This window comes from Otolemur garnettii, unplaced genomic scaffold (assembly GCF_000181295.1).
Source record: "Otolemur garnettii isolate 467f Iridium unplaced genomic scaffold, OtoGar3 scaffold00136, whole genome shotgun sequence".
Classification (NCBI taxonomy): Eukaryota; Metazoa; Chordata; class Mammalia; order Primates; family Galagidae; genus Otolemur; species Otolemur garnettii.
In genome coordinates, this window is record NW_003852531.1 from 2132729 (window position 1) to 2156851 (window position 24123).

The 24123-nt window shown below is 41.9% G+C and overlaps 1 protein-coding gene across 1 annotated transcript in view; it reads left to right on the forward strand.

The window, feature by feature from the left end:
* CFAP61 (cilia and flagella associated protein 61) overlaps positions 1–24123 on the forward strand; it is a 307795-nt gene that overhangs the window by 104943 nt on the left and 178729 nt on the right. Inside the window, exons 14-17 of the mRNA XM_003798465.2 lie at positions 5224–5350; positions 13096–13173; positions 19005–19211; positions 23089–23223. Coding sequence (XP_003798513.1) covers positions 5224–5350; positions 13096–13173; positions 19005–19211; positions 23089–23223 — 547 coding nt within the window. The remainder of the gene's footprint in view (positions 1–5223; positions 5351–13095; positions 13174–19004; positions 19212–23088; positions 23224–24123) is intronic.

Here is a 24123-nt window from a genome sequence, read left to right on the forward strand (position 1 = left end):
GGTGGGCACCTGTAGTCCCAGCTACTTGGAAGGCTGAGGCAAGAGAACTGCTTAAGTCCAAGAGTTTGAGGTTGCTGTGAGCTGTGAAGCCACAGCACTCTACTGAGTGCGACATAATGAGACTCTGTCTCAAAAACAAAACAAAACAAAACCAGTTTAACCTAATCATGTGTATCTTTATACAAATCCCAAATTAAGACATTTTTATGCGTTTTTTCTCTCTTGCCTATCCCTAGTTCCTTGCCCTGCCTTACCATACAACCCTGCCATTAACTTGTTTTTCTAAAACCAGATTTTTAAATTTCAGAATTTAGATGAACAGTGAGAATGCTTTCAGTTGGAAATGAAAGAAAACCCAGTTCACAGTGGGCTCTGCCGTGGGGCCTCTACTGGCTCACGTGAGTGAGAGGCCTCAAGGTCTGTGTCCCAGGCCTTGGTTTCTGTCCTTTATTCTACTCTCCCCTGTGTCATCTCCATCCTGAAATTGGCTTCTATCACAATGACAAAAACAGCTGCTGGGTTCCAGATAGAGCTGTAGGGGACAGTGCTGGCTGGCCGTGTGCTTTCTTCCCCAGAGAGCCCCGGTGAACCCCCCTCATACATCCATTAAACACAAACCTTCAACGTACAGGTGCCTGCAGCATTCCAGGTGCTGGGGAGACGGAAGTGCTGCACAGACCTGACCCTTATGGGGAGAAGGACAAACAAAGGGAAGAGCCCAGATTCAGGGTACGTAGGTGAGGAGGGCGGCAGGTGAGGGGCGCAGGGTGCCAGGCAGGGAAGGGGCTGCCGTTTCCCCACAGCATACAGCTAAGGTGGCAGTGAGCACACGCCTAGGGAGGCAGGGAGGAGCCGTGTGGGCACAGCAAGGCACCGGCCTTAACACCTACTCTTCTTATGCCGTAGTTTAAAAAATACATCCTGTTCTTCCATTTTTTGTTTCACTTCTCTTGACATTTGGCATGAATTGCTTCTGCTCTTAAGTTTGGTTACTTTAAATTTCATGACCTCGTGTTCTGATCTCCTACCTAATCTCATTCTCCTTCCCTTGGGAAATTATACTTGTGTCTGTCATCTGCCCTCTGGCCGTGCTGGAGAGCTCGCGGGGACTAATAACTCATGTGGTTGTTAGTGATGGCCACTTTCTCTGTCAACAGATTCCACACTCAGCTTCCCGCTCGTTTTGTTTATTGACAATGCTTCTTTGAGATGAGAACATTTCCTGATAACTTTCATTTTAAATGTCGACAAATTACCTGCTTCCTTTTTAAGACTTCCTGTGGCAACCTCTGGGCTGGTTCCCATCTTATTATGGGATGCGAATGTGGCATACGTGACCCTTTTTCCATTTTCCTGGCTGGCCGGCCCTGAACCTTCCCTCGGCTTCTCCTTCTCCGGCTTACTCGTTAGTGGAGACGATGTTTAGACGACTGGCCACTTGCGCCGTCTTGCCACCCTTTCACATTATGCTGTTTTGAAATTTGACATTTTTGATTTTGGGGAAATGTCTTTCAAACTTATGCATTCAACTAATGCTTATTATGCTAGGAATTATTTTCTATGAATAAATATTTACTACTGAGTTAGATCATACAACTGTCAACTTTGCTCAGTAAATAAAAATGCCCTGAGGTTGTTGGTCTTTAACTGCTTCCTCCTCTCGGTGTTTTGTTATTTGCTTTTCTGTGGGTGGCTCACTCAGGCCTAGTCACCACTTTTCCTATTAAGTCACCCCGTCCCTATTTTAGGCCTGTGTCATTGTGGAGAGTGTTTTAGTACTATCAGTGCTCAGCTCCCTCTGCTTGTTATCAGCTTCCTTGACTAGAACCCAATAGAAACTTCATTTTTTATTTTGTGACTTTTTGTTTTTGTTTTTGTTTAAACTGAAATATTAATGACTGTCAAGTAGTTTTATGATTCTATTACATAGATCACTCCTTGGGAATTCAGAAAGATTCTGATCACTTTTTCTCTTTTCAGCATTTTATTTTTATTTACTGGAATCAAAAAAATTCCCTGTTTTCTATAAAGCTGAGTGACTATGCAAACACATAAATTTGTGTCTAAATAATTCAGTTTGGGATTGAAAAGTGTTAAATCTTTTTCTTCTACTTTTATATATGATTTTCAACTTTGTTATGTGTACAATCTGATTAAATACCGTAAATTCTGACCTTTAAGGTCAGAGTCATCAAAAAATGGGAGAAGGAGAAACCCTTTTGTTGTGGAGCAATTGAAGAGGCTACGAAACTTTATAGACCCAGGAAGGGGCCAGTGGGTGGCCTCTCATGGACAGGTGACATTTCCTGAGGTCTCACAGCTTTGGGCAGTCAGGTACCTCAGAGAGAGAGAAAGTGTAAGAGAGAAGTGACCTGGGGAAGGGTGAGGAAAAGAGACTCCTTGGGAGACCTTGCTTTTTCTGTGGACAGATAAAACCACAGCTAATCTCCCTCACTGATTCAAGGTGGCTTTACCATCATGCTACACTCTCAAGACAACACAGCTGAAACATGATGGTTACTAGAATATACTTTTGCTTCCAAGAAGTTTGGGCAAGGTGACAGGCAGAATAGTCAGAGGGAGGTGGAAGTGTTCCCTGTCCTGGTTATACACCTGGGACTAGGAGAAGGGAGCTATCTTAATGGCTACAGCCAAGAAGGGAGACTAGAAGCTTCTACTTGGGACGTGAGGAGAGATGAAAGTGGGGCCACATGTAGCCACTTAAGCCAGCAGTGAGCTGCTGTCTCTCGCATTCCTGCCAGGCCTGAGTCTGCATATCAGTATTAAAGTGGACTTTGTTTCATGGGGCATTTATTTAGCAGATTGAAAGTTCATTCTACACCTGGTCTCGGTATCATTTTCTAGACCCTTAGAGGTTATTCTTAATCTTCACAATTTATCTGAGAACATGTCAAGAAATAAAGATGGCTGCTTTATAATTTGACAACATATTCTCCCCCTGCTTTCGTGCACTTATAGATGACATTCTATGTACTTTAAGGTCAATTTCACTTTAAGAATTGTGTATTGATATAGTTTGGACATTTGTCCCTTCCAAATCTCATGTAGAGATCTGATCTCCAGTGTTGGAGGTGGGGCCTTTTTCTATCTCATGGTGGATTTGCAGATATCTGCAAATATCACTTGTTGCTTATGCTCATCAGTGCAGCAAAATTATTGTAATGTAATTGTCAGACCACTGCTGAAGCAGTGAGCTCATATATTGTGATCTTATGTATTTTATTTTATGCACTTAAAAACATTATTCTAAGAGAAGCCCTAGAAATAAAAGAGGTCAAAAATACCTCCATTCCTGGGATTTGAGTAGGTAAGTCTTGTGATCTGAGTTACCACTTTATAAACATTGCCTAGCAGCTTGGGGGAGGATGGATTGTTGGGGCAAAGGTGGAAACATGAAGACACAGTGCGATGAGTTCTAACAACACTGGGGAGAGGTGGTGGTTGGCGGTGTCAGAACTGGAGGGGTTGAGAAGTGGGTGGATTCTTAGGTGCATTTTGAAGGGGGAACCAGCCTGATGTTGGGCTGAAAGAGGCATTCGAGAAAGCCAAGAGGAGACCAAGGATGGGCCTGAACAACTGGAAGGATGGAGTTGCCATTAACTAAAATGGGAAAGATGGTCGGGTGGAGGGCTCTGGAGTGTGAGCGTTGAGATGACTGTTGGACAGCCAGGTCTCCTTCATCTGGAGGATGCTGTGTCCTTTAGATTAAGCCTACCCAAGTCTTCTACAGTATTTTAAGTCTTTTGTGTGATACCAGTTTCTGAGAAAGGTGTATTAAACTCTACCTACAAACATGATGTTGAATTAGCCAAACTCTTCTCCTAACCCTGTCAGTTTTCACTTCATTATCCTGAGGCTTGTTGTTAGACACATAGGATTTGATATAGCTGTATTGTCCTAGTGAATTTTTACTTTCGCGATTGAACAATGACCTTTTTCTCAGAATGATTTTTGCCTTAGGTCTCATCTACCTGTTATTTATATAGTAATACGAGCTTACTTTTTTGGCTGTTAGTTCCCATTCCCTTCTCCTTTTCATTTTCCTTTCAACTTTCTTTGGTGTTACATATTTTTGCATAGCAGCTTTATTGACATGTAATTCACATACTATACAATTCACCCACTTCAAGTGAACGACTCTGTAGTTTTTAAGTATATTTACAATGTTGTGTAGCCATCACCTCTATCTGGTTCTAAAACATTTGGCTGTCACTCCCATTCTAATCTCTTCCCAGCCCTGTCAACCACTAATCTACTTTCTGTCTTTATAAATTTGCCTATTCTAGAAACTTCATATGAATGAAATTATAGGATCTGTGACCTTTTGTATATGGCTTCTTTCACTTGGCATAATGTCTTTAACGTTCATCCATGTTGTAGCTTGTGTCAGGATCCCATTCCCTTTATGACTAAATAATATTCTACCTCATGCATATAGCTCATTTTATTTATCCATCAGTTGAGGGACATTTGGGTTGTTTGGTTTTTTTGGGCTACTATGAGTAATGCTGTTAGGAACATTCATGTGCAAGGTTTTGTATAGACCTATGTTTTTAATTCTCATGAGTAATTTCCTAGTACGTCTGTGGTCTTGTTTGTTACATTTACATCTTTAATTCATTTGAACCAGATTTTGGGGTAAAATGGTCAAGTTCTTGTCTTTTATTTAAGTGGTGCTCATAAGTATTAAGGTGATATTAATTGATCATCTTTTTGCCTTATCAACATTGGGAGGAATCACATTGTCCTAATGAGTAATAAGACCCTAGTGACCCGACAGAATTCAGTGTAAGACCAGCTGCATACCCTGCAGGACACACTACAGATTGCGAGTGTAAGGTTCTGGCCTGGGGTGGGGAAGTTGGGCGCACCTCCACTCCAGCCGGTGGCAGACAGGCTTACAGTCTCTCCACAGGATGCATTTTTAATTAAAGGCAGTTTCAGTGTAACTTTGTGTTGTCTTTGGTTAATGGCATTACCACTGAATTTTATCTTTGCACATTTGTGTGTGTGTTTCCAGGTTTTCTGGAATGAAATGAGTTGCTTTTATAATAAAATTATTTAAATCCCAATGTTCTATACATATATATGTTACTGGATATTTTTTATATAAGTGTGATATATTATAATTTTGTCTCCATTCAGGGGGACACATATTTAGTACTTTAATCTTAAAAAATATTTCTCTCCTTACTTACCCAGGTCCATTAATATCAGATTAGCCACTCTCTTGGATACTCCTGGTGTGGAGAATCTCGTCAGCACCCTCCTGCTGAATAAAAGCATCCTGGAGGATTTGACCCAATATAACAAGGCTCGCAGAGACCCTGTAAGTACTAATGTGTCCAGACCTCATAATATGGGACCACTGTGACCCACATTGGTTCAGCCCTGAAGTTTCTGGACCTCAGTCGGGAACTTGTGGTGGGGACTGGCAGAGGTAGGTTCGGAAGATGGGAGCAAGAAGAGAGACCATGGAAACTGGGCTTTAAGGAAATGAGGCTATTTTCTTCACTGGTGGACCCTAAGAGAACTGATCTGATCCCCCAGATCCTTATCATGAAGGTGGGAAATTTGGACTTGATCCAGATAAATGTCAGAAAATGAGATAGAGCTTGGTGCTTGGTTGTTGGGGCTGGCAGATATGGTATGAAAGTAGCTTAGGAATTGTGGATACTGGTGCTCACCTAACAGCACTGGGCATCAGAGTCAGGGCCCAGGACCCCATCTCTGCCTACTGGATAATAAGCCTGACCCCCTTGTTGAGCTGGATGACTCCTCAGGGATTGGATGGGCAGGGAAAGACCCCATGTGATGAATGTTGTGGTCTAGTTTTCTAGCATGGCAGCGTGTGTGTGCACCATGGGCAAAGACCAGGATTGCGGTGGCCTTACATTAACACCGCTCGCTTAAGGGCCACTAGACATGGAGTGATGCATATAGGGAGAGAGACAAGTAGTTGCTTTTTTTTTCTATTTTATTTAGAAATAAATTTATTGAAGTATAACCAGTAAACAGTTTGATAGATTTCACAGTTTGAATATATGGTGTAACTAGCACCTATTCCAAGAAACAGACTAACCCCAGCCCACCAGAGGTCCCTCCGATGCTTCTGCTGGGGCACTTGACCACCATTTATTGTTCTATTCTACTCTTGAGGTCATCTGGTGAATTTCCAATTATTGTCTCTTATGGAAAAGAACACACACAAACAAACCTTCAGTTAATTTTTAAGTCATCTGGAGGGAGACACCAAATGCCTAAACATAGGGGCATATATGCAAGTGTTCAGCATTTATAAAGGCATCCAGTTAAAGTAAAACTCGCCCAGCACATGTCTCCTGCATTGGCTTGTCTTGATCTCTTTGTTTCTTCATTTTTAACTCCTTCCCTCCTGCCCCCTCTAAGCGGGTTGATAAAGAGTCCTGGTTCTCAAAAGTGTGACTAAGGAACTTCGTAGGTCTTCAAAACATGAACTTTCAGGGAGTCAGGTAAAAATTATTTTCCTAGAATGAGTAAGACATTAGATTTCTGCTTCACTGTTGTGATGTTTGTTCCCGTGTGCGAAAGCAATAGCGGGTAAAACTGCTGGCCCCCCAGCATGGATCAAGGAAGTGGCAGCACTCAGTCCAGGGGTCACAACACTCGTTACCATCATCCCGTGACAACAGAAAAGAAAAACACAATGGGATATCACTGCACCTTTATCAGAATCACTAAAACAAAAAATAGTGACACCACTAAATGCTCATGAACATGTGGGGAAATTGGATCACTCATGTGTCACTGGCATGAATACTGAGTGGTGCAGTTACTCTGGAAAACATTTTACCTATTTTTTTAAAAACCAAGAATGCAGCTATTATCAGACCGAGCAAATGCCCTCTTGGGTATTTATTCCAAAGAAATGGGGACTTTACATGAGTATTCCTAGCAGCTGGTATATCAGACCAGCTGTCCTTCAGCAGACAAATGGTTAAACTGACTGTGGCATGTCCACATCATGTGACCCTGCTCAACAGTGAAGGGACTGTTGACTCACACATCTGCTTGGTAAATCTTCAGAGAATTATGCTAAGTGAAAAACAAAATCCTAAAGATTATATATTGTGTATTCCATTTATATGACATTTTGAAGTGGCAAAATTTTAGAAATGGAAAATATATTATGTGGGCAACACAAGGGATTTTTTTTTTTTTTTTTTTGAGACAGAGTCTCAACCATCCCACTGGGTAGAATGCTATGGCATCACAGCTCACAGCAACCTCAAACTCCTGGGCTTAAGCGATTCTCTTGCCTCAGCCTCCCAAGCAGCAGGGACTACAGGCACCCACCACAATGCTTGGCCATTTTTTGGTTGCAGTTGTCATTGTTGTTTGGCAGGCCCGGGCTGGATTTAAACCCGCCAGCTCTAGTGTGTATGGCAGGCACCCTAGCCACTTGAGCTATAGGCACCAGGCCAGGCAACACAATTTTGGTGTTGGACTGTTCAATGTCATGGCTGTTAAGAAGCAACAAAACCATGTGAAACTCAGCACAAACACACCCACATGAACATGTATTGGTGATAGTTTCCTGATGGCCATAATTATACTTTGCTTTTGCAAAATGTTACCATTAGGGGATACTGAACAAAGTGTACAAGGAATTTCTATATTATTTCTTACAACTGCATGTGAACCTATACCTATCTCCATTAAAATTTCGATTTAAAAAAGGGAAAAACCAGTTTATTACACTAAGGAAAATCTTTGAGGAAGCAGTTAAATTTTAATATTAACCTTGTTAAATCTCAACCCCTGAGTCCATGTATTTTAAATATTCTTTGTAACAAAGTGAGAAATGTGTATAAAGTACGGGGGTTGGGGGTAGTACCTAAAGTTTGTGTGGAATTTACAAAGTAAAACTATTTTAAATTGCATATGAACTTTAGGGACACCCTGTATTTCTGCAGCATCTTGAGGCATACTGGTTATTTGATAAGGAAACATTTCTGTAATTGTTTTGAGTTGCATGCTAAACTAGCTATCATTTTCACCTGAAAGAACAACTGACAGACAAAATATGGTTTTTTCAACTTGCATAGTCCCCTCTTAAAACAAAATAGAATTTAAGGAAACCAGTATCTGCCACCATGAGCTTGGCAACTTCCCAATATTTAAAGGTCTTTTTCTGATGAGTTTGGTGATGATATTAACAAATGTGATGTTTTGACATTTTGTAAAGAAGCAGATCAACACTTGGTAAATGTGCCTTACCATGGAATAAAAGTTAAACCCAACAGCAACAGATATCTTCATACTCAAACAAAGTCATGGAAACTAAATAACCTTAGGCTCAATGATAGCTGGGTAAAAGATGAGATTAAGAAGTCAATCATCAGATTTTTGGAACAAAATGATAATGAAGACACAAACTGTGAAAACCTGTGGGGTACTGCAGAGGCAGTCCTAAGAGGGAAATTTATAACATTAGAAGCCTTCATCAAGAAAACAGAAAGGGAGAAAGTCAACAACTTAATGGGTCATCTCAAGCAACTGGAAAAGGAAGAACAATCCAACCCCAAACCCAGCAGAAGAAAAGAACCAAAATTAGAGCAGAGTTAAATGAAATTGGAAAAAAAAAAGAATCATTCAGAAGATCAACTAACAAAGTTGGTTCTTTAAAAAGATTAGTAAAATTGATAAGTCTTTGGCTAGCCTAACCTGAAACAGAAAAGTAGAATCTCTAATAATCAGAAATGATAAAGGAGAAGTAACAACAGACACCACAGAAACTCAAAAAATCCTCAGTGATTACTACAACATTTCTATTCTGAGAAATATAAAAATCTGGAGGAAATGGACCAATAGACACAACCAGAAAGAATTAGAAAGTTTGAATAGACCTATATCAAGTACTGAAATAGCATCAACTATACAAAATCTTTCAAAAAGGAAAAGTTTGGGACCTGATGGCTTCACATCAGAATTCTACCAAACCTTCAAAGAAGAACTAGTACCTATGTTACATAACCTTTTCCAAAACATAGAAAAGGAAGGAATCCTCCCCAACATATTCTCTGAAGCAAATATCACCTTGATCCCCAAACCAGGTAAGGACCCAAGAAAGAAAGAAAACTATATACCAATATCATTAATGAATATCAATGCAAAAATATTCAATAAGATCCTAGCAAACACAATCCAACCACACATCAAAAAAATTATACACCATGATCAAGTTGGTTTTATCCCAGGGTTACAAGGTTGGTTCAACATACGTAAATCTATAAATATAATATACCACATAAATAAAATAAAAATCAAAGACCATGTGATTCTATCAATTGATACAGATATCATATTGAATGGAGTAAAATTGAAAGCATTTCTACTCAGATCTGGAACTAGACAAGGATGCCCATTGTCTCCACTGATCTTCAATATGGTAATAGAAGTCCTAGCCATCACAGTCAGGCAAGAGAAGGCAATCAAGGGTATCCAGATGGGGACAGAGGAGGTCAAACTCTCTCTTTGTGAATGACATGGTCTTATACCTGCAAAACCCCAGGGACTCAACTACAAAGCTCTTATAAGTGATTAAGGAATATAGCAGTGTCTCAGGTTACAAAATCAATACTTTCAAATCAGTAGCTTTTATATATAGTCAAGGATTCCCTTTAAAGTAGTGCCAAAGAAAAAATACCTGGGAATTTAACAAAGGATGTGAAAGATCTCTATAATGAGAATTATGAAACCCTGAGAAAAGAAAGAGCAGAAGATGTTAACAAATGGGAAAACATAACCATGCTCATGGCTGGGAAGAATCAACATTGTTAAAATTTTTGTAGTACCCAAAGCAATCTACAGATTTAATGCAATCCCTATCAAAGCACCAATGCCATACTTTAAAGAACTTGAAAAAAATAGTACTTAATTTTATATGGGATCAGAAAAAATCTCAAGTAGTTAATACATTACTTAGAGAGAAAAATAAATCAGGAGGCATCACATTACCAGACTTCAGGTTATACTACAAAACTATAGTGATCAAAATAACATGGTACTGACACAACAGAGATGAATGATATATGGAACAGAATAGAGAATCTAGAGATGAACCCAAACACGCATCATCATTTAATTTTTTTTTTTTTTTTGAGACAGAATCTCACTTTCTTGCCCTGGGTAGAGCACCATGGCATCATAGCTCCCAGCTGCTTCAAACTCTTGGGCTCAAGAGACCCTCTTGTCTCAGTATCCCAAGTAGCTAGGACTATAGGCACCCACCACATGGCTATTTTTTAAAGATGGGGGTCTCACTCTTGCTCAGGCTGGTCTCCAACTCTTGAGCTCAAGTGATCCACCTGCCATGGCCTCCCAGAGTGCTGAGATTACAGGTGTGACCCACCACACCCAGCAATCGTTTGATCTTTGACAAGCCTAACAAAAACATACGTTAGGGAAAAGATTCCTCTTTAACAAATGGTGCTGGGAGAACTGGCTCATGACTGTAGAAGACTGAAACTGGACCCTCACCTTTCACCACTAACAAAAATTGATTCTCACTGGATAAAAGATTTAAATTTAAGACATGAAACTATAAAAATACTAGAAGAGAGTATAGGGAAAATGCTTGAAGATATTGACCTAGGAAACTATTTTATGAGGGGGACCCCTCCCCGTACCCCCTCCCACCACCAATTGAAGCAACACCAAAAATATATTACTGGGATTTGATCAAGCTAAAAAGCTTTGGCACAGCTAAGGGCACTGTAAGTAAAGCAAACAGCCTTCAGAATGGGAGATTTTTGCAGGTTATGATTCTGACAAAGATCTGATAACAATCTATAGAGGACTCAATCAATAAGAAAAGAACAAACAACCCCATTTCTTTGTGGGCAAGAGACTTGAACAGAAAATTCTCTGAAGATGACAGGTAAATCACCAACAAACACATGAAAAAATGCTCATCATCTTTAATCATCAGAGAAAGGCAAGTCAAAACCACTTTGACATATCACCTAACTCCAGTAAGATTAGCCCACATCACAAAATCCCAAAACTACAAATGTTGGCATGGATGTGGAGAGAAGGGAACACTTAAACATAGCTAGTGGGATTGCAAACTAATGCAGCCTTTTTGGAAAGAAGTATGGAGAATTCTCAAGGAACTAAAAGTTGACCTTCTGTTCCATCCTACAATTCCATTACTAGGTATCTACCCAGATGAATAAAAATCATTTTACAAAAAAGACATTTTCACCAAAATGTTTATTACAGCCCAACTCATAATTGCCAAGTTGTGGAATCCACCCAAATGCCCATTAGCGCATGAATGGATTAACAAATTGTGGTATGTGTACACCATGGAATACTGTGAAGCCCTTAAAAGGGTAGAGACTTCACATCTTTTATGCTTACCTGGTTGGAGCTGGAATGTATTCTTCTTAGTAAAGTATCTCAATAATGGAAAAAAGTATCCAATGTACTCAATACTATTATGAAGCCAATATATAATCACTTACATATTCATACAAATGATAAAACACAAATATAGCCCTGAAAGAAGGAGGGGATGGGGAGTGGAAAGGGTATTTGGTGGGATCTCACCTAATGTGCACAATGCAAGTGAACATTTCAAAACTAAGAGTAAATTATAAATGTCTTACCAAAAAAATAAGTGAGGTGATAGTTATGTTAATCAGTTTGATTTAAGCATTCCACATTGCATATCAAATCATTACATTATACCCTATAAATGTATAGTTATGATTTAATGAAAATTAAGTTAAAAAATTAATTAATGAATTAAAAATAAAATGTGCCTCCTGTTGTGAGCCATTATTTTCGAGATAAATAATGCATGATGTTACAGAAGCATGTATAGGTAAAAGATTCATTCAAAGGGCAAAGCAGACTGGCGAGTTTTAACACTGTGGAGAGGGACATATAAAATTCATTGATATGGTTTTCAGATTTCACGTTACAACCAATCTTTATAATTTTTTTTTTTTTTTGAGACAGAGCCTCAAGCTGAGCCCCTGGGTAGAGTGCCATGGCTTCACTGCTCACAGCAACCTCCAACTCCTGGGCTCAAGCGAGTCTCCTGCCTCAGCCTCCCAAGTAGCTGGGACCACAGGTGCCCGCCACAGCACCCGGCTATTTTTTGGTTGCAGCCATTATTGTTGTTTGGCAGGCCCGAGCTGGATTGGAACCCGCCACCTTAAGTGTATGTGTCTGGTGCCTTAGCCACTTGAGCCACAGGTGCTGAGCCACAACCAATCTTTAAACACTACCACTTGTTGAGATTGGTGGCACATCAAAGAAGAAGATCCATGATCATCTGAAAGGATTATTTAAATACTTCTCCTTTTTCCAACTACATATTTTTGTGAAGTCAGATTTTTTTTCATATACTTGTATTTCAACCAAACATATTGTAAGGGATTAAATACAAAGCAGATAGGATGAGAATCCAGCTGTCTTCTATTAAGCCAGATACTAAAGAGATTTGCAAAAATATAAAACAATGTCACTCTTTAAATATTTTTGTTTAGGAAAATGTAACTTTTAAATTAAACATACATTATACTAACATGCAATGTATTGTTATTTTTAATTTATGAATTTGGAATTCTGTTTTAAATTTATTAGTTAATAAACAAAAATGAATAAAAAAATGTAAAATTTTTCTAACACAGCTTTAATTTCTAACACATAAAATAGTGTATCATAAAATTGGAGCAGCACCAATTTAGAGTTAAGGAAAGCAAATTCTGAGTAAAAGGGACATGAGGTTTGACTCATAGATCCATCCTTACTACCTGGAGAACTTGGCAAATTACTCAACTGCTCTCCCCTTATTTTCTCATAAATGAAATAGATATGCAGTGATAATAATACTTACCTCCTGGAGTTGGTGTAGGATCTTCTAGACACAGGGAAGGATTAATACCCAACCCAAAGTAAGTGTTGGCAAATATTTTCTTTGATTGTCATGTGATCATGACTGAAACCCATTGTTGACCTTTTAGGGAAACATTGATAACAATGTTTTAAGGGTCTTAAAATATGTGCTTATCTTTTCAGGATGGAACACCACTGCAGGCATTTGTAGCCGAAGTTGCAGAACAGATAGTTGGCATTGCAGTGATCAGAAATGAAATGGTAAGTTGTGGAACAAAGCAGTTTCCTGGATTGTGCCTTATTATGTCACAGAGCAGCATGTGATGCCACTTTTGTTTTTACTTATTTAACATAAACACCTCTTTTTTCTGAAGGACATCATCATCATCTGCCCCATCCCTTGGAAGCTTTTCAATTTTACATTTTTTATTTTTTTTTTGCAGTTCAAAATGTTTCTTATTGTAAGAATAACATGAAAACATTCTCATTCTAAAAATTCAAATTAACCTTCCACCATCAAAAAAAAAAACCCAAACAACCTCACTGCCCTCCCGGAAAGGATTGCTACTGTAGTCAGGCGTTTGTTTTTGCACTTAATCACATGCTTTGTGTGTGTGCACATGTGTATGTAGGAGCACATGTGGGGGGTACACATGGATGTGCACATGTGTGTGGGTGCATGTGTGTGGGTACACGTGTGTGGGCGCACGTGTGTGTGGGTGCACATGTGTGCAGGTGCACCTGTGTGGGGGTACACATGTGTGTGCAGGTGCACATGTGTGTGGGTACACGTGTGTGTGGGTGCACGTGTGCGGGTACACGTGTGTGGGTACACGTGTGTATATGCACATGTGTGTGTGGGTACACGTGTGGGGGTGCATGTGTGTGTGGGTGCACATGTGTGCGGGTGCACATGTGTGTGGGTACACGTGTGTGTGTGGGTGCCTGTGTGTGTGGGTGCACATGTGTGTGGGTACATGTGTGTGTGGATACACGTGTGTATGTGCATGTGTGGGGGGGTGCACATGTGTGTGGGTGCATGTGTGTGGGTACACGTGTGTATGTGCACGTGTGTGTGGGTACACGTGTGTGTGGGTGCATGTGTGTGGGTACACGTGTGTATGTGCACGTGTGTGTGGGTGCACATGTGTGCGTACACACGTGTGCAGGTGCACATGTGTGTGGGTACACATGTGTGTGTGTGGATACACATGTGTATGTGCACGTGTGTGGGGGTACATGTGTGTGTGGGTACATGTGTGTATGTGCACGTGTGTGTGTGGGTACATGTGGGGGGTGCATGTGTGTGTGGGTGCACATGTGTGGGTATACATGTGTGGGGGTGCACATGTGTGTGTGCACATATGTGCGGGTGCACGTGCGTGGGTGCATGTGTGTGGGTGCACGTGTGTATGTGCACATGTGTATGTGGGTACATGTGTAGGGGGTGCATGTGTGTGGGTACATGTGTGTGGGTGCACGTGTGTATGTGCACATGTGTATGTGGGTACATGTGTAGGGGGTGCATGTGTGTGGGTACATGTGTGTGGGTGCACGTGTTTTTTTTTTTTTTGAGACAGGGGCCTCAAGCTGTCCCCCTGGGTAGAGTGCCATGGCATCTCAGCTCACAGCAACCTCCAACTCCTGGGCTCAAGCGAGTCTCCTGCCTCCGCCTCCCAAGTAGCTGGGACCACAGGCACCTGCCGCAACGCCCAGCTATTTTTTGGTTGCAGCCGTCATTGTTGTTTGGCAGGCCCGGGCTGGATTTGAACCTGCCACCTTGTGTGTACATGGCTGGCGCCTTAGCCACTTGAGCCACAGGCGCTGAGCCGGTGCACGTGTTTTCAAGTGGGCGTGTTGTTTTATTCTTCTCCTAGTACACAGCCAGTTATTCCAAAGCCTTTTTTTCCCAGTAGTCCATTTCTGCCCCTACCAATTTGAGATGCTGCTTTTACACTTATTAAATCTCCTTAAGCCTGTATCTATTTTTAGACTGTTATGTTCCATGGATTTATTTGTTGATAACTATTGGATTTTACTGTATTATCATATCTGGTAGGGAGTCTTCACTCATCTTCTTTTTCTAAATTTTTAAAATTTTTCTTGGGTGTTTCCTCTTCCAGATAAACCTTATAATACTTACTATGAATTGATTTGCACCTATGTGCATTTTATAGAACAAGTTAGGCAAATACTGAACTAAAACACCGAGCCTTCCATTCCAGCACATGGCTTTCTGGGTTGTTGCTGCTGTTGTTTAACTCTTTGGCTTCTTTAGGAAGATTGCTTACTTCTTTCACATATGTTTTTATGCCATGTTTTGTGCTGTGTGGTTTTTTGTCTGCCCTCTAGTTCCACTTTCCACCCTCCTCCACCCTATTGAGTCCCAGGGAGGCTGACCAGATGGCAGGAGGGGGGACAGTGAGCTGGGTTGCCTCTCCTGGGCTAATCTGCACTGAGTTCCCTGTCCTTTCTGAGGTGGCCTCTTCTCCACAACGCTCTCCTCTTGGAATCCTGTAAAGAGCCTCTCCCCACGTGGCCCAGCTTGCAGTCGCTGCTGCCGCACTGTCCCACTAATGCCCTTCTTCCCTGCTCCATCCTTGTAAGTATTCCTTTTGTTAAATGCACCTCCAGTTTTCCTGATTTGAGCATGCTGTCTGTTTCCTGCTAAGACCCTGACCCAATACAGTCCCCCAAATTTATCATCTATTTCTACGTGTTTTGTGATTTTTCCTGGTATTGTAAATAGTTATTTTTCCCTCATACTTTCTAGATGTTCATTTTTGTACCTGTGTTCTGATCTTGGATCCAGTCATCTTCTGAAGTCTCTTCATAGCTCTGAGAGCTTTTCACTTGATTCCCTTTTCTTGGTACAGCATCACTTCTACCATCTTATTTGGTTAGAGCAGGTAGAGGGCAAGCTCAGACTCAAGGGATGGGGAAGGGACTGTGCCTCTCAGTAGGAGGGTGGCGGGACCACTCTGCAGAGAAAGATGTGGGAAGGGAGAGGCCATCCTGGTGGCCATCTTGGGAGTCTTTAGGGGTTCAGAAACTGCCGTACCTTCCTTTGTAATATTTGTGCCTTTTATCTTTCTCCAGTTTTATTGTATGACTAGAATGGCATTGACTAGTACAGTTAATAATGGCTACTCTTATGGTGTTCTTGATTTTCATGGGGTGATTCTGTGTTTTTCCATTTAGCATAAATGTAGTAGGTTTGTAGTAGGTTTCTGGGGGATATCCTTTATCAAATTGAGAAAGGTTCCTTGTATTTCAAGTGTACTAAAAGTTTTTTATTATGGATGAATGTTGAAACTTATCAAGTATGTTTGGGGCATTTATTGAGATGTTCTATGGCTTTATTACTTTAATGTGTATGATCTTTTTTCTTTGATTTTTTCTCTGTTTTTGATACACTTTGAGTTATTCTTTTAAAGAGCATGGTGGGCAGTAAAGTTCCCAAATCTGTTCCTATTCAAGAAGTTTTCAATCTGTCTTCGTACTACACACTTGTTGGCTGTGTACAGAATTCTTGTTCAAGTTATGTCTCATCAAAATATTGTTTGTACTCTCATTGTCTTCTGGTATCCAATGTCACTGATAAAAAATAATCAGATAGTAAGTTAATTCTTGGTCCTTTGTAAATAAATGTGTGTTTGTTTCCTCTCTTTCTTGAGAATTAAATTTTTCAATCCTGAAATTCTGGAAGTATACTAAGTATCTTATGCTTCCTTTGACAGTTTTTCTTCTTTGATTTCATTAATTATTTATCCCCTCTGTTTTCTCTGTCCTCTGCTTCTTAGATCCTCTTCAGATGGATGTGGATTGGCTCTTTTGAACTGATTCTTCAATGTCCCTGAACACACCTGCAGTGCGTCTTACTTACCATCTGAGGTCGTCTCTATCTTGTCTTGTGAATCCCTAGCTCCGTTCTGTTCTCCAGGTCTTCTGTTGGAAGTGTTCTTTCCCCATTCGTATGTTTCACTTCCATGTCTGCTCTTATTTTCTTAGTGCTCCTTTTGGTCAGCGTGTTTGTTATGTTCTAGGCAAGACGCTTTTTGTATCTCCGAGGACACCGTGCGGAGTCTTTTAAAAACTCCCTCCTGTCTCCTGAATAACAGATGCTTCCTCTGTGGCGGCTTGTAGGTTTCTCCATTCTGGTCTTTCTTATTTGTGAGTTTTCCTCCAAAGTCTGTCCATGTGATGAATGGAAGATTGGATTATCAGTATGGGCAGCTGGCATGGGCATCCTCGACAGTCGTGCCTGTGTCTCTGTCACTGGCAGGGCCGTCTGCCACTCTGTCTACTTGGGAGGGGCAGCCATCGTCTGGCCTCCAATTGTGTGCTTGGTGGGTAGGCGGGGGTCATCAGATGACCCAAGGCAGGAAGATTTAAGCTAAGGGTAGAGTTTCTTTCCAAGGAAAATTTTCCTCCAATGTAAAAAACTACCTTACCCCTCTCCATTACACATGCATTCTTTTAAAAAAATTTTTGTTGTTGTTGCTTTTTTAAGGGACTGGGATGGGAGGAAAATTAGATGCACATGGCCCATCTGCTGTTTTGAGCTAATAATCTTTGTTGGCTCTTTGCTTTTTGTTTTTCAATGACTTCTCAGTACTATACTTACCACTCATTTTATTTTATAATGAGGGATGCCTCCTTGGTAATTAATGAAAAGTCTTATAATATAAAGGCTGTTACAGGGTCGATCCAGATTGAAAGGTTGCCAGAGTGGCCTTGGGGTACCACCACTGGCCAGGTTACCCGAGATTGATTCCTCTGTGCTTCGTAGCAGAAGCTGGACAGACAAGGAACCTGGAGGGGCTCGGCCAGAGACTTCACAGTGTTCATGAATTTGCTAAGTGCCAGCCTGACTCGTCATAGAATACATCAAGGTCCAGGCATGGTGGTACATGTCGTCCCAGCTCCTCAGGAGGCTGAGGCATCCTCCAATTTCTTTTCTCAAAAGTGTGCTTATGAAGCCATTTTTCTGTGGAAAACAAGAAGAAACATAATCGATGTTTTCCAGCCTGCACATGATTTGATTTTTCCTGCATTTTAGATGTGTTGACTGCTCCTGTCATCAGAGAGAGTCACACTCACTTTGGGTCACTCCCCTTAGTCCCTATACCCAATAGTGTGCGCTACTGGGAAGCCAAGCAGGACTGGCTGAACCAGAGCACAGTTCACAGGGATAAGTCCCAGGTTCCCAGAGCAGAGCAGGGACAAAAGCAGGGGACCGGGACTGGGCCTGCAGAAACAAGAGGAAGTGCCAATATTTCCTTTTACACACACACACACACTCATCAGTGCATTCAGTTCCCTCCCTGCATAAAAACATTGTACATCAGAAGAGCAGAAAGTTTAAAGGGTGCATGTAGATGAGGCCCAGGCTCACAGTCTGACTGTAGCCAGCCAGCCACGTGTGATAAAGCGTATGACTTGGGATGGCACAGTTCCACATTGACAGGTGAATAGTAACAAATCCAGAGAATGCCGCTGGGTCTGTTTGCTGGACTTCTAAATTTTACACTTGCTGGCCAGCTTGTGCTCGGCTTTCCTGGCAGTGGTGAGGGGCTGCTGTCTTGCCTGTCGGTCAGCGGGAGAGACCCAGGGCTCTCCAAGGTGTTGGCAGCCATGCGCATGTAAAGAACAAATTGCACAGCTTGCAGCCATCCTCAAAGATGCTCCATCAGAACAAGTAATTTTTAAGAAACATAATTATTTCTAGTTTAAAAAAATTATAAGCAAGACCTCATCTCTACAAAAAATTTAAAAAATTAGCCAGTCATGGTGGTACATGTCGTCACAGCTCCTCAGGAGGCTGAGGCAGGAGGGAGGATAGCTTGAGACCAAGAGTTCAAAGTTACAGTGAGTGAGCTGTGGTCACACCACTGAGCTCCAGCCTGTGACAGGGCAAGACCCTGTCTCAAAAGAAAAAAAAATTACAATGACAGTTAGGTGGTAGATATTGGGAGGGAAAAACACTTATTACTGAAGTACCTAAGGTAATTTTTAAAAGACATTTATCGCCAAATGCTTGCATTTTGTTCCGAGTGCTTGTTGAAATCATCCTTCCCTGCCTTCTCTAGGACATCGAGTACATACGAGCCCATTACAACATTGAAGATTTCATCTACTTCAGTCACCACCAGCGCGAAGAACACGGGCACTTGTACCACTTTGCCCTCAACCCCATTTTCCGGCACTACACCAAGTTTTTTCTGAAGGAGATCCTTCGTTTGGGCTACAAGTCCTGTCTTTACTACCCTGTTTATCCCAGATCCAGGGACGGCAAGGTGAGGGAATGTTGTCATCCGCTTTCCCAGCAGCTCAACTCAGCCGCAGCTGCATCTCAATTTCCAAGGGCCCTCTGGAGTTTGGCCCTTTTCTGATACTACAGAAGTCCAGAAGGCTTTGAATTTCTGAAACAGTAGCAACCAATAGGATTAGTAGAATAATTTGTTGGCTTTTCTATACTAAAAAAACCGAGCTGAAAACTATGCAAAAATGCCCTAAGAGACTTGAAAATCTAATTATTTCTTACGATGTGTTAGTGCAATGCCAAAGTGTTCCTGTCATGTTCCTTCAAAGGATGTTTCAATGATGAATCCATGGGAAAAAATTAGTTCTGTTCTGTTTGCTATCACAGCTTTCCAAATAAGCATATACCATTGGATAAAAGTGGTGGCTAAACTGTGGAGCGCAGTGGCTCACACGTGTAATCCCAACACCGTGAGAGACCAAGGTGGAGGGACTGCCTGAGCTCAGCAGTTGCAGACCAGCCTGAGCAAAGCGAAACCCTGTCTCTACCAAAAATAGGAAAAAATTAGCCTGCTGTGGTGGCAGGCACCTGTAGTCCCAGCTACTTGGGAGGCTGAGGCAGGAAGGTCATCCTTGCCCAGGAATTTGAGGTTGTTGTGAGCTATGATCATGCTACTGTACTCTAGCCTGGGCCATAGGAGCGAGACTGTGTCTCCCCCCACTCTCCCTGCTTAAAAGTGGGGCTATATTATCCTGATGTAACTCTTATGTAGTAAATACTGTATAATCCTGTATAGTACTTGTTATGCTTGCAAAGAGTACCAGCGTTGTAGTAGATATGAATTTAATGCACCTCACTTACATCTGTATCCCCTGGCCTGCTTGAATTTTCCTCACTGCATTTTCACTAGTTAAAATCACCTATTTTGCCATAAATTTTAGCAGAAGCATTTGTCTGTCTTGTTCAAAGTGTATTCCCAATGCTTAGAAGAGGTACACATGCACACATTCACACATGCACCCTCACACACACATACCCTCTCACACACATATACTCACACACACATGCACACATTCACACATGTACCTTCACACACACACATGCACACATTCACACATGCACCCTCACACACACACACATGCACACATTCACACATGCACCCTCACACACACACACATGCACACATTCACACATGCACCCTCACACACACACACATACGCTCACAGACACATTCACACATGCACACATTCACACATGCACCCTCACACACACACATGCACACATTCACACATGCACCCTCACACACACACACATACGCTCACAGACACCTTCACACATGCACACATTCACACATGCACCCTCACACACACACATGCACACATTCACACATGCACCCTCACACACACACATACGCTCACAGACACATTCACACATGCACCCTCACACACACACACGCACCCTCACACACACACACGCACACATTCACACATGTACCCTCTCACACACACACTCACACACACATGCACACATTCACACATGCGCCCTCACACACACATGCAGGCTCATACACATACATGCGTTCTCACACGTGCACTCACACACATACACACACGTACTCGCCCACACAAACACACTTTCACTTTCACATGCATTCCCACATACACAAATGCATTCACACACACAAATGCATTCACACATGCACTCTCACACACATGAACCCCCATGCACACAGCACTCTCACATATGCACTTCACACACATATATACATTCACACATACACATACATGTACTCTCAGGCGCACACATGCACTCACACACATACACATACATGTACTCTCACACATGCTCATGCACTCGCACACGTTCACATGTAGTGTCTGGTTGTTCCATAGGCAGAGGCCTAGGCAAGCTGGAGCCCCAAAGGGTTGTTTCCTGTAAATTATTCTCTTGGTTACTGACAGCATTGGCCTTAACTGTTTCAGATTCAAGGCACCTCCTCCCTGGAGATGGTAGTGGTTGTCCCCTCAGATTCCATTCCTGTCCTCAGTCTTCCTCGTGTTCTGCCTGCCTTTGGCAGTGTCCTATTTCTTCTTAGTTACCACAGGTTGCTGAGTAGATTTTAAATATACTGTGTTATGTGTATAACACAGTATGTGTATATACGACAGTATGTGTCGATGCATATATGTGTGTGAAGTGCATATGTGACCTTCTTTATAAGACTATTTACCGAACAATCTGAAGAGTACTAGCACATAGACATGACAATAGTTTTGCTGATGTACTTTACTTAACAAAAGCCTTTTGGGAAAGTCCAGAGGGAATGAGGAAGAAAGCAGGAAAGACATGAAAGGGAACGTTAGTGAGAGGCAGACCCAACTCCAGGTCTGGGGCAACTCTAGGTTTTTCCCGTCAGAATGCAGCCCAGTAATAACGTGACTGCACCAGATTTGAACTCAGTGAGGTGGGAAGATAGAAGTTTTGCTGAACCACCTTGACCCTGTACCATCTCCTTTCACTTTGCACTTGGCCAAATGTCAAATTTGTGACCTTCAGGATGTGGTATTAAAGTCTTGCTTTTAGTCATGATCTTGTCTAGATGTGCTGGGTTGGAAAAGGTCCCTTTGTATCCCTAATGAGAATAACCCCGTGGGCATTGGTCACTGCACCTCGAGGTGCAGCATCAGCTGTGTGTTACGTGCTGTGGTAGGTGGTCTGTACTTCTGGTTGATTTACACACATGCATTTAAAACAAGTATAAGAAGTAGTTCCAAATAATTTGGGTAAGAAGTCCCAAATTCTGCTATTAATCCCCAGTTGACTGCAATAAAGTTGAACTTTTTGGCTCACATTACGAGGGTGATTTTTTTCATAACCCCTTGCCCAGGCCATGTATTAAAAAGATCTTCTAGGCATAAAAGTAGTGCACTGGCTAAGCATTCCCAGTTTCAGGTTTAAAAGTCAGAGTATGTATGAAGCTTAATGGTGAAAAGTCATAGAAAACCCCTTTTAAAGCTCTTAGAAATGCCCGAATACATTACATGTAAACCATGTACTAAAATGCATCTACAATTCAGTTTTACTTTCTTTTCTTTCTGACTTAAATTCAATAAATATACCATTAAAAGTTTTGGTGTCACAATACAACTCTTGAGGTTTAAATGGTTGTAATGCTGTGAGCTGGATTCACTAAAACCCCTAAGATTTCATCAGTGTGTGAGGAACCGAAGTCTCCATGTTCAGTTTTCTCTAACAAGTTTAAAAACTGGGTAAAATTAATATTTAAAGCTTTCTTCTAAAACATCATTTATCAAAGCTTACTTCATTAAGCATAAATCCATCCCATAACTTAGTATAAGTCAAAATAATATAACTGACTTTTCCCACACCCACTTTGTGGTTTTATCTTTTTGTTCTAAAACTGATTTTATTAAGAAAGGTCCAGTTGAAGTCACTGTGAGCGACTTTTCACATCCGAGCGGAGTGGCCCCTTGAATGGCATTTTTATCTATGTGCCCTCTGAAACAAGCTTGTGCCAAATGTACAAAGGTTAACGGGAGACAGATAACACAGCTTAGTGGGGTCAGATCAAGCTGATTCATGATCACCGTGGAGAATATCCTCCTGGGGAAAATACTTGTACTGAAAAATCCCATAAACCAAACCACTTGTTTATCTGTCATTCCCACAGAGATGGTGATGTAATTACTCTCATAATTATCTTCATTAGTGTCAGGCATTATCTACAATTCATTCCTCTGCTCGGAGAGTATGTTTGTTTATTTGCCGATTTTTTTTCCCTCTCTGACTTGGCTGAGTTAAGAGTTTTGTATTTGTAAAGCTGCACACAGACATCTGTGCTGCGCCCCTCTGATGTTCTCTGCCCTGAAATATAGATTGCTGTCTTTCAGTTCCAGAACCCCTACGCCCACTCGCTGACATCTGCCCTTCATTATTTGGTTCCCGTGCGACCACGACGACAGATTGTCTATCCTCTGGAAAAGCTTGGCATAAACGCTCCATCAAAGGAGGTCTCCAAGGATCTGGTGCGTAGCAGGGCGGCAGGCAGGGAGGCGCGGTGCCAGCTCCCGCGGGCCTGGCAGATGGGGTGGCTGCACTGCCTTTGCGGGAGCAGGCTGCTTCTTAATTACAGGGAACCTGGTGCTCATACCCTTACAGGCAGCACCCTGCAAGGGCTCCCCCGCAGCCGGTTCCCTCAAGTGGTTATTTGATGGCAAGCCTAAGACAGTAGCCACTTGATCCTGCAGAGGGTCACCACCAGGATGCCCCCACCCCCGCTGTGTCCCGGGACAAAAGGCCTGGAGTCACCCTCTCAGCGTATTTTGTTTTCTTTCCCTTTCCTCAAAAGCAGACTCCCCCTTTCAATCAGTGTTTTAACTTTCAAGGCATTAAGTGGTCATTGGCGTCAGGACAAAGCTGGCAGCAGAGGCAGAGCTGGCTGTTTGGGTCGGGGAAATCAGGAGGATTAACAGGAACACACTACCTGCCTGGGGCAGCAGGAATTTCTGACTTAAAAAGGGATGGGACACTCTTATTACCAAAACAACAGGAGCTGGAATAGAACCTAGATTTTACTTTTCAATGGAAATATCCCCCTATGCACACTCACAGCCATTTTCAGTAACTTAGCTGGAAAACATGATTTGGTCACACTGACTGACATGTGGACTTATAATATTTGTGTATACTTCTACTTAAATAAATCTTTAAAAAATCCCTCAGCGGGCTAACATATGTCCCTTGTGAGAGAGAAAAAAGGAAAGTGTAAGTTTAAACTCTCGAAACATTTAGCCCGGGGGTTGTTCATCAGAGCTGGAGACAGTGCTCAAGTGAACACCTCGGGCCAGCCCAGCACCCCTGCACTGCCCCGCCCCTCCACACCCCCAGCCCAGCACCCCTGCACTGCCCCCACCCATACCACCCCC